The sequence below is a fragment of the Rhinoderma darwinii genome, chromosome 6 (assembly GCF_050947455.1).
Source record: "Rhinoderma darwinii isolate aRhiDar2 chromosome 6, aRhiDar2.hap1, whole genome shotgun sequence".
NCBI classification, from domain to species: Eukaryota; Metazoa; Chordata; class Amphibia; order Anura; family Rhinodermatidae; genus Rhinoderma; species Rhinoderma darwinii.
In genome coordinates this window covers 2475934-2490980 of record NC_134692.1, presented here as the reverse complement: position 1 = coordinate 2490980, position 15047 = coordinate 2475934, and the positions used below count along the sequence as shown (strand labels likewise).

The 15047-nt window shown below is 48.5% G+C and overlaps 1 protein-coding gene across 5 annotated transcripts in view; it reads left to right on the top strand.

Annotated features, from left to right (window-relative positions):
* Positions 1-15047, top strand: part of KALRN (kalirin RhoGEF kinase) — a 263889-nt gene that overhangs the window by 122412 nt on the left and 126430 nt on the right. For all 5 annotated transcript variants that reach the window (XM_075829015.1, XM_075829014.1, XM_075829013.1 and 2 more), the window contains exon 32: positions 11258-11504. In XM_075829015.1, coding sequence (XP_075685130.1) covers positions 11258-11504 — 247 coding nt within the window. The remainder of the gene's footprint in view (positions 1-11257; positions 11505-15047) is intronic.

Genomic DNA, 15047 nt, shown 5'->3' with positions numbered 1-15047 from the left:
CTGCATGTAACGTCTCAGGGGCCAGGACTGATATCTTACTGACACAGGGTCCTACATCTAATGTCTCAGGGGCCAGGACTGATGTCTTACCGACACAGGGTCCTACATGTAATATCTCAGGGGCCAGGACTGATGTCAAAATGACACAGGATCCTGCATGTAACGTCTCAGGGGCCAGGACTGATCTCTTACTGACACAGGATCCTGCATGTAACATCTCAGGGGCCAGGACTGATCTCTTACTGACACAGGGTCCTACATGTAACGTCTCAGGGGCCAGGACTGATCTCTTACTGACACAGGATCCTGCATGTAACGTCTCAGGGGCCAGGACTGATCTCTTACTGACACAGGATCATGCATGTAACGTCTCAGGGGCCAGGACTGATCTCTTACTGACACAGGATCCTGCATGTAACATCTCAGGGGCCAGGACTGATCTCTTACTGACACAGGATCCTGCATGTAACGTCTCAGGGGCCAGGACTGATCTCTTACTGACACAGGATCCTGCATGTAACGTCTCAGGGGCCAGGACTGATGTCTTACCGACACAGGGTCCTACATGTAATATCTCAGGGGCCAGGACTGATCTCTTACTGACACAGGATCCTGCATGTAACGTCTCAGGGGCCAGGACTGATCTCTTACTGACACAGGATCCTACATGTAACGTCTCAGGGGCCAGGACTGATCTCTTACTGACACAGGATCCTACATGTAACATCTCAGGGGCCAGGACTGATCTCTTACTGACACAGGTTCCTACATGTAACGTCTCAGGGGCGAGGACTGATCTCTTACTGACACAGGGTCCTACATGTAACGTCTCAGGGGCCAGGACTGATCTCTTACTGACACAGGATCCTGCATGTAACATCTCAGGGGCCAGGACTGATCTCTTACTGACACAGGGTCCTACATGTAACGTCTCAGGGGCCAGGACTGATCTCTTACTGACACAGGTTCCTACATGTAACATCTCAGGGGCCAGGACTGATCTCTTACTAACACAGGATCCTGCATGTAACATCTCAGGGGCCAGGACTGATCTCTTACTGACACAGGATCCTGCATGTAACGTCTCAGGGGCCAGGACTGATGTCTTACTGACACAGGGTCCTACATGTAACGTCTCAGGGGCCAGGACTGATCTCTTACTGACACAGGATCCTGCATGTAACATCTCAGGGGCCAGGACTGATCTCTTACTGACACAGGATCCTGCATGTAACGTCTCAGGGGCCAGGACTGATCTCTTACTGACACAGGATCCTACATGTAACGTCTCAGGGGCCAGGACTGATCTCTTACTGACACAGGTTCCTACATGTAACATCTCAGGGGCCAGGACTGATCTCTTACTAACACAGGATCCTGCATGTAACGTCTCAGGGGCCAGGACTGATCTCTTACTGACACAGGATCCCGCATTTAACATCTCAGGGGCCAGGACTGATCTCTTACTGACACAGGATCCTACATGTAACGTCTCAGGTGCCAGGACTGATCTCTTACTGACACAGGTTCCTACATGTAACATCTCAGGGGCCAGGACTGATCTCTTACTGACACAGGTTCCTACATGTAACGTCTCAGGGGCCAGGACTGATCTCTTACTGACACAGGATCCTACATGTAACGTCTCAGGGGCCAGGACTGATCTCTTACTGACACAGGATCCCGCATTTAACATCTCAGGGGCCAGGACTGATCTCTTACTGACACAGGATCCTACATGTAACGTCTCAGGGGCCAGGACTGATCTCTTATTGACACAGGGTCCTACATCTAATGTCTCAGGGGCCAGGACTGATCTCTTACTGACACAGGGTCCTACATGTAACGTCTCAGGGGCCAGGACTGATCTCTTACTGACACAGGGTCCTACATGTAACGTCTCAGGGGCCAGGACTGATCTCTTACTGACACAGGGTCCTACATCTAATGTCTCAGGGGCCGGGACTGATCTCTTACTGACACAGGGTCCTACATGTAACGTCTCAGGGGCCAGGACTGATCTCTTACTGACACAGGGTCCTGCATGTAACGTCTCAGGGGCCAGGACTGATCTCTTACTGACACAGGGTCCTCTGCATGTAACATCTCAGGGGCAGCGCTGTGTACTATTTACTGACACTATTCTATCGTTTGTTACAAAGGAATCAGTGCAGGCCAAATTTATCTGTCAGGTAAACACCCTGGACATCAGACAAGATTGTCTACACTGATACGTTGTAACAAACATTCAGCTGTGAGAAGTATTAGATCAGAACAGGTTTTCAGCTTCTGGATGTTGACCAGACTGTTCCCATTTTCTGACAGCAAGCAGAGATCTTGAAAATGACGAGGCATTAAAACCTAGTTTATTAGAAAGTTGCAGAACTTTTCACTATACAACGATGCAGCTTTATCTACAGGAGAATGGATTGGCCTTTTAAAGCGGAAATGGCTGATAACAGTGGGAAATAGACGAGTGACCTCTCTGTCCACATGTTCTGCGGTGCTGCCGCTCCTCGCAGCTCTCCGGATCGTGGTGTCCGTGCAGTGAGGAGCCGGTTAGAAGGATTTACATGTTCTCATTCATTGGACCGACCATGGTCAGGACCTGAATGATTTCCTCTGCTGTATAAATGTTTTATAGCGTCCAAGGGTCAGTATTGTCTGATAAGGCAGCAGTGATGGGGTTAAAGTCTGTTTGGCTGCGGCTCACTGATCTGTCGCCGGTCACGCCGTCCTTCGTGCCGAGGAGAATTCACTTATTGAGCTGCAAGTGTCCGGTGTCATCAGGCGCTGCCGGTGCCCGTGCTGATGGAGGGGGGTACAAACTTATTCACGTTCATCTCTTGTCCGTGTTGTTGCCTTCACTGCGCCACAATTTGCCCTCGACGTTATATATTTTACCATCGTTTGCCACAATGTAACACATTCTGTTTGTCACTTTTATTTATAATTCGTTTCTCTGAGGGTCGGATAACAACCAATATGGCCGCCATTACCGTATCCAGTCAGCTGCTGTGACATCACCGGCCAGCCCCAAACGGGCAGCGCTTCACTCTCTCTCTAAAAGTCACTTTCCATTTGCAGCATTACTGAAGCTCTACAAGATAGACGCAGGAATAAAACCTCACGCGCCAGCGCCATTAGTAACGTCACCGACGCCACAATCCAAGCCGGTTTATTAGAAAATGACAACCACGAAGTTTGACGTGGGCATGAGATGGGACGTGGGCACAAGGATGTGAGATGGCAGCCCGGTTACTCACCAGATTTGCATGTTCATGCTCATATACAGGCTCTATGTGTTCCTTAAATGGGGGTGGGGTACATCGAAGGTTACGATGGTGGTTGGAGGTTACATTGGATGTTATTTTGGTGGGTATGTTGGAGATCACATTTGGTACGTTGGTGGGTACGTTAGAGGTTACGTTGGTGGGTACATTGGTGGGTACGTTAGAGGTTACGTTGGTGGGTACATTGGTGGGTACATTAGAGGTTACGTTGGTGGGTACATTGGTTACATTGAACGTTACGTTGGTGGGTACGTGGGTACGTTGGAGGTTACATTGAAGGTTATGTTATTGGGTATGTTGTTGGTTACATTGGAGGGTATATCGGAGGTTATATTGGTGGGTACATTGGTGGTTAAATTGGATGCGTTTATGGTTACATTGCAGGGTATATTAATGGGCACATTGGATGTTATGTTGGAAGTCACGTTGGTGGGTACTTTGGAGGTCACGTTGGTGGGTACCTTGGTGGTTACATTGGAGGTTATGTTGGAGGTCACGTTGGTGGGTACCTTGGTGGTTATGTTGGAGGTCACATTGGTGGGTACTTTGGAGGTCACGTTGGTGGTTATGTTGGGGGTTACATTGGTGGGTACTTCGGAGGTTATGTTGGAGGTCACGTTGGGGGTTACATTGGTGGGTACTTCGGAGGTTATGTTGGAGGTCACGTTGGTGGGTACCTTGGTGGTTATGTTGGAGGTCACGTTGGTGGGTACGTTAGAGGTCACGTTGGTGGGTACCTTGGTGGTTATGTAGGGGGTTACATTGGTGGGTACGTTAGAGGTCACGTTGGTGGGTACCTTGGTGGTTATGTAGGGGGTTACATTGGTGGGTACCGCGGAGATCATTTTGGAGTTTTTCGTTTGAGGTTACGACTCCTCTATAGAGGTCTTTGTCCAGGTTGATCTCCGGTTTTATCGCGCACGCCCCGGATGCAGCCTCCTCGGAGCATTTGACAAATCTCAGATTTTATCGAACGATTACAGATTCTGATCAGGAAAGCGTTAATGTCGGCGCCCGGCTGGTGATGAGAGAAGTCTCGGGGCCGCTGCCAGGTGAATGTTTACAGGAGGAGAATGACATTTATCCAGGTGCCCACGTTGCTGCCGGCGCTTAGTCTCTGTCACCTCACCCCTCATCCTCCGCCAAAATCATATTACATGCCACGCGACCGTGGATGGCGAGATCAGTGAGCGCAGCGCCGGACTCATGATGATGAAATTCCTTGTGAGGATCCCTCGGCATCAAGTCCATGATTATAAAAACTGACAAGTAGGATTTATTGTGGGAAATCTGCGGCGCTGAGATAAAGGTTCAGTCTTCTCAAAATGCCACAATTATTGTTTCTAAATAAAGTGCGTTCCGTCCCAATCACTCAGATTCCTGGGAGGCGTAAAAATAGAAACAATGGCGCATAAACCATTATAATCTAGCGCAATAACTGCCGGTAATCTGGCCACCTCGACACCCGCCGGTTCACGCACAGACTTTATTAGCAAAATCTTTTATTGTTAAACGTGTTTTCCGTTTTTGACGATCTCTACTTCATGGCAGGATCCCTTGACCATAAAGTGACCCCCAGCGATCAGCTGTGATCCGTGGAGAAATCTGTCAGTAAGTGCTCACCTTCCCTTCAATTTGTCTGCAGCGCCGCCACAGGAGAAAAGAAGCATTACACAGTGTCCATTCATATCAATGTGTTGTCTGTGTAATACAGGACGGATCCTCCAGAGGGAGACGCTCTATGTAACCGCTCTCCCCCCTCCCCCGCTATTATCTCAGAATTCCCTAATAGGATGTATGACAATGGGTTTTCTAAACTGGACAATCACTTTAAGGCCTTATTCACATGAACGTGTATTACGTCTGTGCTACGTGCGTGGAAATCACGCGCATCGCACGGACTGGGGCCGCTCTGACAGGTTGTGATTTTCATGTAGCGTATGTGCGCTGCATAAAACTCATGACATGTCCTATACTTGCCCGTCTTTTGCGCAGCACGCACCCATTGAAGTCAATGGGAGCGTGTAAATCGCGCTCGGCACCCATTGACTTCCGGGTGCCGCACGTGATTCGCGCTACAGTAGTAAAATAAATGAATGAATGAAAACAGAAAAGCACCTCCTGCTGTTCTGTTTGTAAACATAAAACCAGAGTGTCGTCATGATGGCGGCTGCGCGAAACTCACGCAGCCGCGCACCAACAACAGATGCCACACTGAACTTTTGTGCGCGCAAAATGGACACGTTCGTGTGAATAAGGCCTGAGGGCCACATCTTGCCTGTGTCAGTTTGAAGATTTTTTGTCCGTTATTGTCCGTCCTTAATTTTGTCGCTGCTTTGGTTGCGCCGGACACTCAGGACTTTCCTCCAACCGGAACTTTACTACTTTCAGTTCCACTTTATAATGTTCGCGCTTTCAGTCCATGGTTATCGCTGTCGTCGTCTCTTTGTAGGGCCTCGTGCACGCGACCGTGCGTTATTATTGGACACGTTCTATCCTACGGGCCAACGCACACGACCGCGGTTTCCACAGCTTTTGGCCGAGCTCACCTTGTGTGTACACGGTCCCTCATTGCTGATGACGCTCCTCGGGCCGTCCGTGCCGTAAGTCTGACAGGCGCCATTATGGATTTTCTCAGATGCAGTGCCGGCTGTCGTCAGGAGTCCGTATGTTTTTCAGTCATTGTAATAAAAATGTTATTCTAATTAACAGCGGACTAATATGACAGTAATTGGGGGGCCCTGCCCACTCGCTGCCGGCTGTACCCCTTTTTCCTGAGAACCAATACAGTGGAATCCTGCAATTTCTACTTTTTCTCCAGGGGGGGGCGCCAGCGTTTCCATAACAATTAGTGAAACATTGTTGCAAATGATCTCGTATCACAAAGTTGTTACTATAAAAGCTGTAAACTTCATTGTGTCCCTTAATAATTCTAATGTGCGGCAGTGCTGGGGTTAATCTCTGCCATGGAAACCTCTTATCTGTGATGTGACAGGCGCCGGCGCTCTCACGTCTGTGACTCTCACGCTCCACGGCTGACTGAAGGATCACTCTGACTTGATACTTCTAAAGCTGCTGGTTTGCTACAATTGTATCCAGTTTAGATAATCCTTTATGAGGTAAACTGCCTGGTCTCCAGATTGAACCATTTTTCCTGCACTGACACATTGTAACAAACTATCAGCTGTGAGAAGTTAGGTCAGGATAGGCTGTCTGCGTCTGAATGAATGTTCCATTCCCAAACAGTTAGGAGAGATCTTGAAAATAGTTACGATTTTAAAAGTAAGACGAATATTCTCAGCAGCATCGGCACTAAACTTTATGTCCAAAATGTATAAAGTGCTGTGTATAGTGTTAGTGCCGCTCCTGATGGTATACTGGTGCAGTGCGGTGTATACTGGTGCAGTGCGGTGTATACTGGTGCGGTGTATAGTGTTAGTGCCGCTCCTGATGGTATACTGGTGCAGTGCGGTGTATACTGGTGCGGCGCTGTGTATACTGGTGCGGTGTATAGTGTTAGTGCCGCTCCTGATGGTATACTGGTGCAGTGCGGTGTATACTGGTGCGGCGCTGTGTATACTGGTGCGGTGTATAGTGTTAGTGCCGCTCCTGATGGTATACTGGTGCAGTGCGGTGTATACTGGTGCGGTGCTGTGTATACTGGTGCGGTGTATAGTGTTAGTGCCGCTCCTGATGGTATACTGGTGCAGTGCGGTGTATACTGGTGCAGTGCGGTGTATACTGGTGCGGTGTATAGTGTTAGTGCCGCTCCTGATGGTATACTGGTGCAGTGCGGTGTATACTGGTGCGGCGCTGTGTATACTGGTGCGGTGTATAGTGTTAGTGCCGCTCCTGATGGTATACTGGTGCAGTGCGGTGTATACTTGTGCAGTGCGGTGTATACTGGTGCGGTGCTGTGTATACTGGTGCGGTGTATAGTGTTAGTGCCGCTCCTGATGGTATACTGGTGCAGTGCGGTGTATACTGGTGCAGTGCGGTGTATACTGGTGCGGTGTATAGTGTTAGTGCCGCTCCTGATGGTATACTGGTGCAGTGCGGTGTATACTGGTGCAGTGCGGTGTATACTGGTGCGGTGTATAGTGTTAGTGCCGCTCCTGATGGTATACTGGTGCAGTGCGGTGTATACTGGTGCAGTGCGGTGTATACTGGTGCGGTGTATAGTGTTAGTGCCGCTCCTGATGGTATACTGGTGCAGTGCGGTGTATACTGGTGCGGCGCTGTGTATACTGGTGCGGTGTATAGTGTTAGTGCCGCTCCTGATGGTATACTGGTGCAGTGCGGTGTATACTTGTGCAGTGCGGTGTATACTGGTGCGGTGCTGTGTATACTGGTGCGGTGTATAGTGTTAGTGCCGCTCCTGATGGTATACTGGTGCAGTGCGGTGTATACTGGTGCGGCGCTGTGTATACTGGTGCGGTGTATAGTGTTAGTGCCGCTCCTGATGGTATACTGGTGCAGTGCGGTGTATACTGGTGCGGTGTATAGTGTTAGTGCCGCTCCTGATGGTATACTGGTGCAGTGCGGTGTATACTGGTGCGGCGCTGTGTATACTGGTGCGGTGTATAGTGTTAGTGCCGCTCCTGATGGTATACTGGTGCAGTGCGGTGTATACTGGTGCAGTGCGGTGTATACTGGTGCGGTGTATAGTGTTAGTGCCGCTCCTGATGGTATACTGGTGCAGTGCGGTGTATACTGGTGCGGCGCTGTGTATACTGGTGCGGTGTATAGTGTTAGTGCCGCTCCTGATGGTATACTGGTGCAGTGCGGTGTATACTGGTGCGGTGTATAGTGTTAGTGCCGCTCCTGATGGTATACTGGTGCAGTGCGGTGTATACTGGTGCGGCGCTGTGTATACTGGTGCGGTGTATAGTGTTAGTGCCGCTCCCGCTAGTATACTGGTGCAGTGCAGTGCCGCTGCGGCGCTGTGTGTATACCGGTGCGGCGCTGTGTGTGTGCCGGTGCGGCGCTGTGTGTGTGTGCCGGTGCGGCGCTGTGTGTGTGTGCCGGTGCGGCGCTGTGTGTGCGGCGCTGTGTGAGTGTGCCGGTGCGGCGCTGTGTGTGTGTGTGCCGGTGCGGCGCTGTGTGTGTGTGTGCCGGTGCGGCGCTGTGTGTGCGGCGCTGTGTGTGTGTGCCGGTGTGGCTCTGTGTGTGTGCCGGTGCGGCGCTGTTTGTGTGCCGGTACGGCGCTGTGTGTGTGTCGGTGCGGCGCTGTGTGTGTGTCGGTGCGGCGCTGTGTGTGTTGCCGGTGCAGCGCTGTGTGTGTGCCGGTGCGGCGCTGTTTGTGTGCCGGTACGGCGCTGTGTGTGTGTCGGTGCGGCGCTGTGTGTTTGTCGGTGCGTCGCTGTGTGTGCGGCGCTGTGTGTGTGTGTGTGTGCGCGGCGCTGTGTGTGTGTGTGCGCCGGTGCGGCGCTGTGTGTGTGTGTGCCGGTGCGGCGCTGTGTGTGTGTGTGTGCGTGTGTGTGTGTGCCGGTGCGGCGCTGAGTGTGTGTGTGCCGGTGCGGCGCTGTGTGTGTGTGTGTGCGTGTGTGTGTGTGCCGGTGCGGCGCTGAGTGTGTGTGTGTGCCGGTGCGGCGCTGTGTGTGTGGCGCTGTGTGTGTGTGCGGCGCGGTGTGTGTGCCGGTGCGGCGCTGTGTGTGTTTGTGCGGCGCTGTGTGTGTGCCGGTGCGGCGCTGTGTGTGTGTGTGTGTGTGTGTGTGCGGCGCTGTGTGTGTGTCGGTGAATTTCATTAGGCTGTTCTGGTGTTTAGGGGACACTGGGTGACACACACTGATGGCTGCCGTTATAGCGCCTATAGATGTCACCCAGCTTTCCGCAGACCCGGAGTGGCATAAGAATGAGCATTATGTACAATTCTAAGTTACACCCCTCCCCCACCTGTTACTTCACTCCATCTGCGATGCATCAGTCGGTCTCCACTGGAATTCTATTCATGAGGCTGGGGAAGAGCAGATTTCCACATATGAGAGTAGATATTGGACGGACAACCCGGGATGATGGGGGTCACTCTGGATTTGTACTTTTAAAGAGTATTTCTATGTAAAACAATGTATCGGTGTAGACAATCCCCTGTGAAGGAACACACAAGATCAGATTAGATACACAGGTCAGCAGACAGTATCACACATGATAGGATTAGATACACAGCTCAGCAGCCAGTATCACACATGATAGGATTAGATACACAGCTCAGCAGCCAGTATCACACATGATAGGATTAGATACACAGCTCAGCAGACAGTATCACACATGATAGGATTAGATACACAGCTCAGCAGAGAGTATCACACATGATAGGATTAGATACACAGCTCAGCAGCCAGTATCACACATGATAGGATTAGATACAGCTCAGCAGACAGTATCACACATGATAGGATTAGACACAGCTCAGCAGACAGTATCACACATGATAGGATTAGATACATGGCTCAGCAGCCAGTATCACACATGATAGGATTAGATACACAGCTCAGTAGACAGTATCACACATGATAGGATTAGATACACAGCTCAGCAGACAGTATCACACATGATGGGATTAGATACACGGCTCAGCAGACAGTATCACACATGATAGGATTAGATACACAGGTCAGCAGACAGTATCACACATGATAGGATTAGATACACGGCTCAGCAGACAGTATCACACATGATAGGATTAGATACACGGCTCAGCAGCCAGTATCACACATGATAGGATTAGATACACGGCTCAGCAGACAGTATCACACATGATAGGATTAGATACACGGCTCAGCAGACAGTATCACACATGATAGGATTAGATACACAGCTCAGCAGACAGTATCACACATGATAGGGTTAGATACACAGCTCAGTAGACAGTATCACACATGATAGGATTAGACACAGCTCAGCAGACAGTATCACACATGATAGGATTAGATACACAGCTCAGCAGACAGTATCACACATGATAGGGTTAGATACACAGCTCAGTAGACAGTATCACACATGATAGGATTAGACACAGCTCAGCAGCACAGTATCACACATGATAGGATTAGATACACGGCTCAGCAGACAGTATCACACATGATAGGATAAGATACACAGCTCAGCAGACAGTATCACACATGATAGGATTAGATACACAGCTCAGCAGACAGTATCACACATGATAGGATTAGATACACAGCTCAGCAGACAGTATCACACATGATAGGATTACATACACAGCTCAGCAGACAGTATCACACATGATAGGATTAGATACACAGCTCAGCAGACAGTATCACACATGATAGGATTAGATACACAGCTCAGCAGACAGTATCACACATGATAGATTAGATACACGGCTTAGCAGCCAGTATCACACATGATAGGATTAGATACACGGCTCAGCAGACAGTATCACACATGATAGGATTAGATACACAGCTCAGCAGACAGTATCACACATGATAGATTAGATACACAGCTCAGCAGACAGTATCACACATGATAGATTAGATACACGGCTCAGCAGCCAGTATCACACATGATAGATTAGATACACAGCTCAGCAGACAGTATCACACATGATAGGATTAGATACACGGCTCAGCAGACAGTATCACACATGATAGGATTAGATACACGGCTCAGCAGACAGTATCACACAGTATAGGATTAGATACACAGCTCAGCAGCCAGTATCACACATGGTAGGATTAGATACACAGCTCAGCAGACAGTATCACACATGATAGGATTAGATACACGGCTCAGCAGACAGTATCACACATGATAGGATTAGATACACGGCTCAGCAGACAGTATCACACATGATAGGATTAGATACACGGCTCAGCAGACAGTATCACACATGATAGGATTAGATACACGGCTCAGCAGCACGCTGTCACAGTAGGTTTGTGATGGTGTATATATTATCTTGCGCTGTCCCGCCTCATGCGCTGTCTCTTCTCTTGCAGTTGTCGGGGGGCTGTGAGCTGACCACCGTATTGCAGGATTTCATCGCCATTCACAGTAATGAGTTGAGCATCCAGGTGGGTCAGACGGTGGAGCTGCTGGAGAGGCCGAGTGACCGGCCTGGATGGTGTCTGGTTAAAACGACAGAGAGGAGCCCCCCGCAGGAAGGGCTGGTCCCCAGCAGTGCCCTCTGCATCTCTCATTCACGCAGCAGCGTGGAGATGGAATGTTTCTTCCCCGCAGGAAAAGGTAAGACGGTTCAGTCTCCTGCTACACAGGGCACCGCCTGGCGCTGAGCACTGGCATCCTATATAATGTCTCTGGGATCCCCCCGCTCCCCAGCACCCCACCTGTACACGGACCCTCGTGCTGAACATCATGTTGTTCCTGTGAGTGGTCTCTGTGTTGTTTTACAATGTGTCCAGTAGGTGGCGCTGTCTTCCTATAGAGCCACAAACTTAAAGGGGTTTTCCCATCAGGGTCATTTATGACGTATCCACAAGATCCACAGGATGTGTCATAAATGTCAGATAGATGCGGGACCCACCCCTGGGACCCGCACCTATCTCCAGAACGGGGCCCCCTAAACCCCGTTCTACCTCTTTGTGTTCCGGCTGATTTCCGACCATGAAGAAGGAAACAGCGTAGCTCGCTGAGCTCTGCTATTTCCATAAGACCCGTAGAACTGGATGGTAGTTACAGAAACAGCGTAACTCAGCGAGCATCTAATCGGGAAGTGGCCGGGAGGCAGCGTGAGCACAAAAAGCTACAATGGGGTTTGGCGGCCCCGTTCTAGAGACAGGTGGGACCCGCATCTATCTAACATATCCTGTGGATACGTCATTAATGTCTCTGATGGGAAAACCCCTCTAAATCTCCCCTGATCATTTACAAATAACACAAGTTGACATAAGGGCGGATTTTTAGCTTTAGGATTTTTACTAGAATTGTTCCATTCACTGACAACAAGCAGAATGCTTGATAATGGAGGGATTGAAACCCACAGTAGATTAGAAAACTGCATGAATTCGCATCATACAATAAGATTTATTTAAATACAACTGTAAGGTCTTGTAAGCGTGAAACCCAGAATGCAGCAAACTCTTCTGTATTGTGTTCTCCTATCGAGGGACCCGGTCACATTAAACATGGAGTCTGATCTGCAGTCAAGAGGTTATGGAGCCGCAGGAGATGAGCAGATTTATATATATATATATCTTTATAGGAGAAGATTCAGTAGTGTAAACTTAGGAGTCCAGTGGGAGGTCCTACTCAGTGATTGACAGCATTTCCTGTATGAGTGTCCATACAAACATAGCTGTACATACAGAGTGTAGGATAAGTAATGTAACGTATGTACACAGTGACTCCACCAGCAGAATAGTGAGTGCAGCTCTGGAGTATAATACAGGATGTAACTCAGGATCAGTACAGGATAAGTAATGTAATGTACACAGTGACTCCACCAGCAGAATAGTGAGTGCAGCTCTGGAGTATAATACAGGATATAACTCAGGATCAGTACAGGATAAGTAATGTAATGTACACAGTGACTCCACCAGCAGAATAGTGAGTGCAGCTCTGGAGTATAATACAGGATATAACTCAGGATCAGTACAGGATAAGTAAAGTAATGTATGTACACAGTGACTTCACCAGCAGAATAGTGAGTGCAGCTCTGGAGTATAATACAGGATGTAACTCAGGATCAGTACAGGATAAGTAATGTAATGTATGTACACAGTGACTCCACCAGCAGAATAGTGAGTGCAGCTCTGGAGTATAATAGAGGATGTAACTCAGGATCAGTACAGGATAAGTAATGTAATGTATGTACACAGTGACTCCACCAGCAGAATAGTGAGTGCAGCTCTGGAGTATAATACAGGATATAACTCAGGATCAGTACAGGATAAGTAATGTAATGTATGTACACAGTGACCCCACCAGCAGAATAGTGAGTGCAGCTCTGGAGTATAATACAGGATATAACTCAGGATCAGTACAGGATAAGTAATGTAATGTATGTACACAGTGACTCCACCAGCAGAATAGTGAGTGCAGCTCTGGAGTATAATACAGGATGTAACTCAGGATCAGTACAGGATAAGTAATGTATGTACACAGTGACTCCACCAGCAGAATAGTGAGTGCAGCTCTGGAGTATAATACAGGATATAACTCAGGATCAGTACAGGATAAGTAATGTCATGTATGTACACAGTGACTCCACCAGCAGAATAGTGAGTGCAGCTCTGGAGTATAATACAGGATGTAACTCAGGATCAGTGCAGGATAAGTAATGTAATGTATGTACACAGTGACTCCACCAGCAGAATAGTGAGTGCAGCTCTGGAGTATAATACAGGATGTAACTCAGGATCAGTACAGGATAAGTAATGTAATGTATGTACACAGTGACTCCACCAGCAGAATAGTGAGTGCAGCTCTGGAGTATAATACAGGATGTAACTCAGGATCAGTACAGGATAAGTAATGTAATGTATGTACACAGTGACTCCACCAGCAGAATAGTGAGTGCAGCTCTGGAGTATAATACAGGATGTAACTCAGGATCAGTACAGGATAAGTAATGTAATGTATGTACACAGTGACTCCACCAGCAGAATAGTGAGTGCAGCTCTGGAGTATAATACAGGATGTAACTCAGGATCAGTACAGGATAAGTAATGTCATGTATGTACACAGTGACTCCACCAGCAGAATAGTGAGTGCAGCTCTGGAGTATAATACAGGATGTAACTCAGGATCAGTACAGGATAAGTAATGTAGTGTATGTACACAGTGACTCCACCAGCAGACTAGTGAGTGCAGCTCTGGAGTATAATACAGGATATAACTCAGGATCAGTACAGGATAAGTAATGTAATGTATGTACACAGTGACTCCACCAGCAGAATAGTGAGTGCAGCTCTGGAGTATATTACAGGATGTAACTCAGGATCAGTACAGGATAAGTAATGTCATGTATGTACACAGTGACTCCACCAGCAGAATAGTGAGTGCAGCTCTGGAGTATAATACAGGATGTAACTCAGGATCAGTACAGGATAAGTAATGTAGTGTATGTACACAGTGACTCCACCAGCAGACTAGTGAGTGCAGCTCTGGAGTATAATACAGGATATAACTCAGGATCAGTACAGGATAAGTAATGTAATGTATGTACACAGTGACTCCACCAGCAGAATAGTGAGTGCAGCTCTGGAGTATAATACAGGATGTAACTCAGGATCAGTGCAGGATAAGTAATGTAATGTATGTACACAGTGACTCCACCAGCAGAATAGTGAGTGCACCTCTGGAGTATAATACAGGATGTAACTCAGGATCAGTACAGGATAAGTAATGTCATGTATGTACACAGTGACTCCACCAGCAGAATAGTGAGTGCAGCTCTGGAGTATAATACAGGATGTAACTCAGGGTCAGAATAAAATAAGTATAGCAGAGGATTTACAGTGATTCGTCATTTTTTGGAGATTACATCTGTAATTTGTGCTAATAGGTGGCATTTAATTGGTCCGATGCCCCCGGTGTTCCTCTGATGAGCCCCCTTCCTTCCCAGCCCAGAATCGTTTCCATTGCAGGACATTTCCCGGCCATTAGTGATGACAACCCCAGGCAGCTGTAATCCCCCCCCCCCCCTCTCGTGTTCACATTGTGATCCTCATCTGGTTTGGGGTTAATATATTCTGTATCTGCCTGTATAGTCTCCGCTCTGGTCTATATCCGCTGTATCCGGGAAGTTTTCCTGCGCTCTTCGGCTCA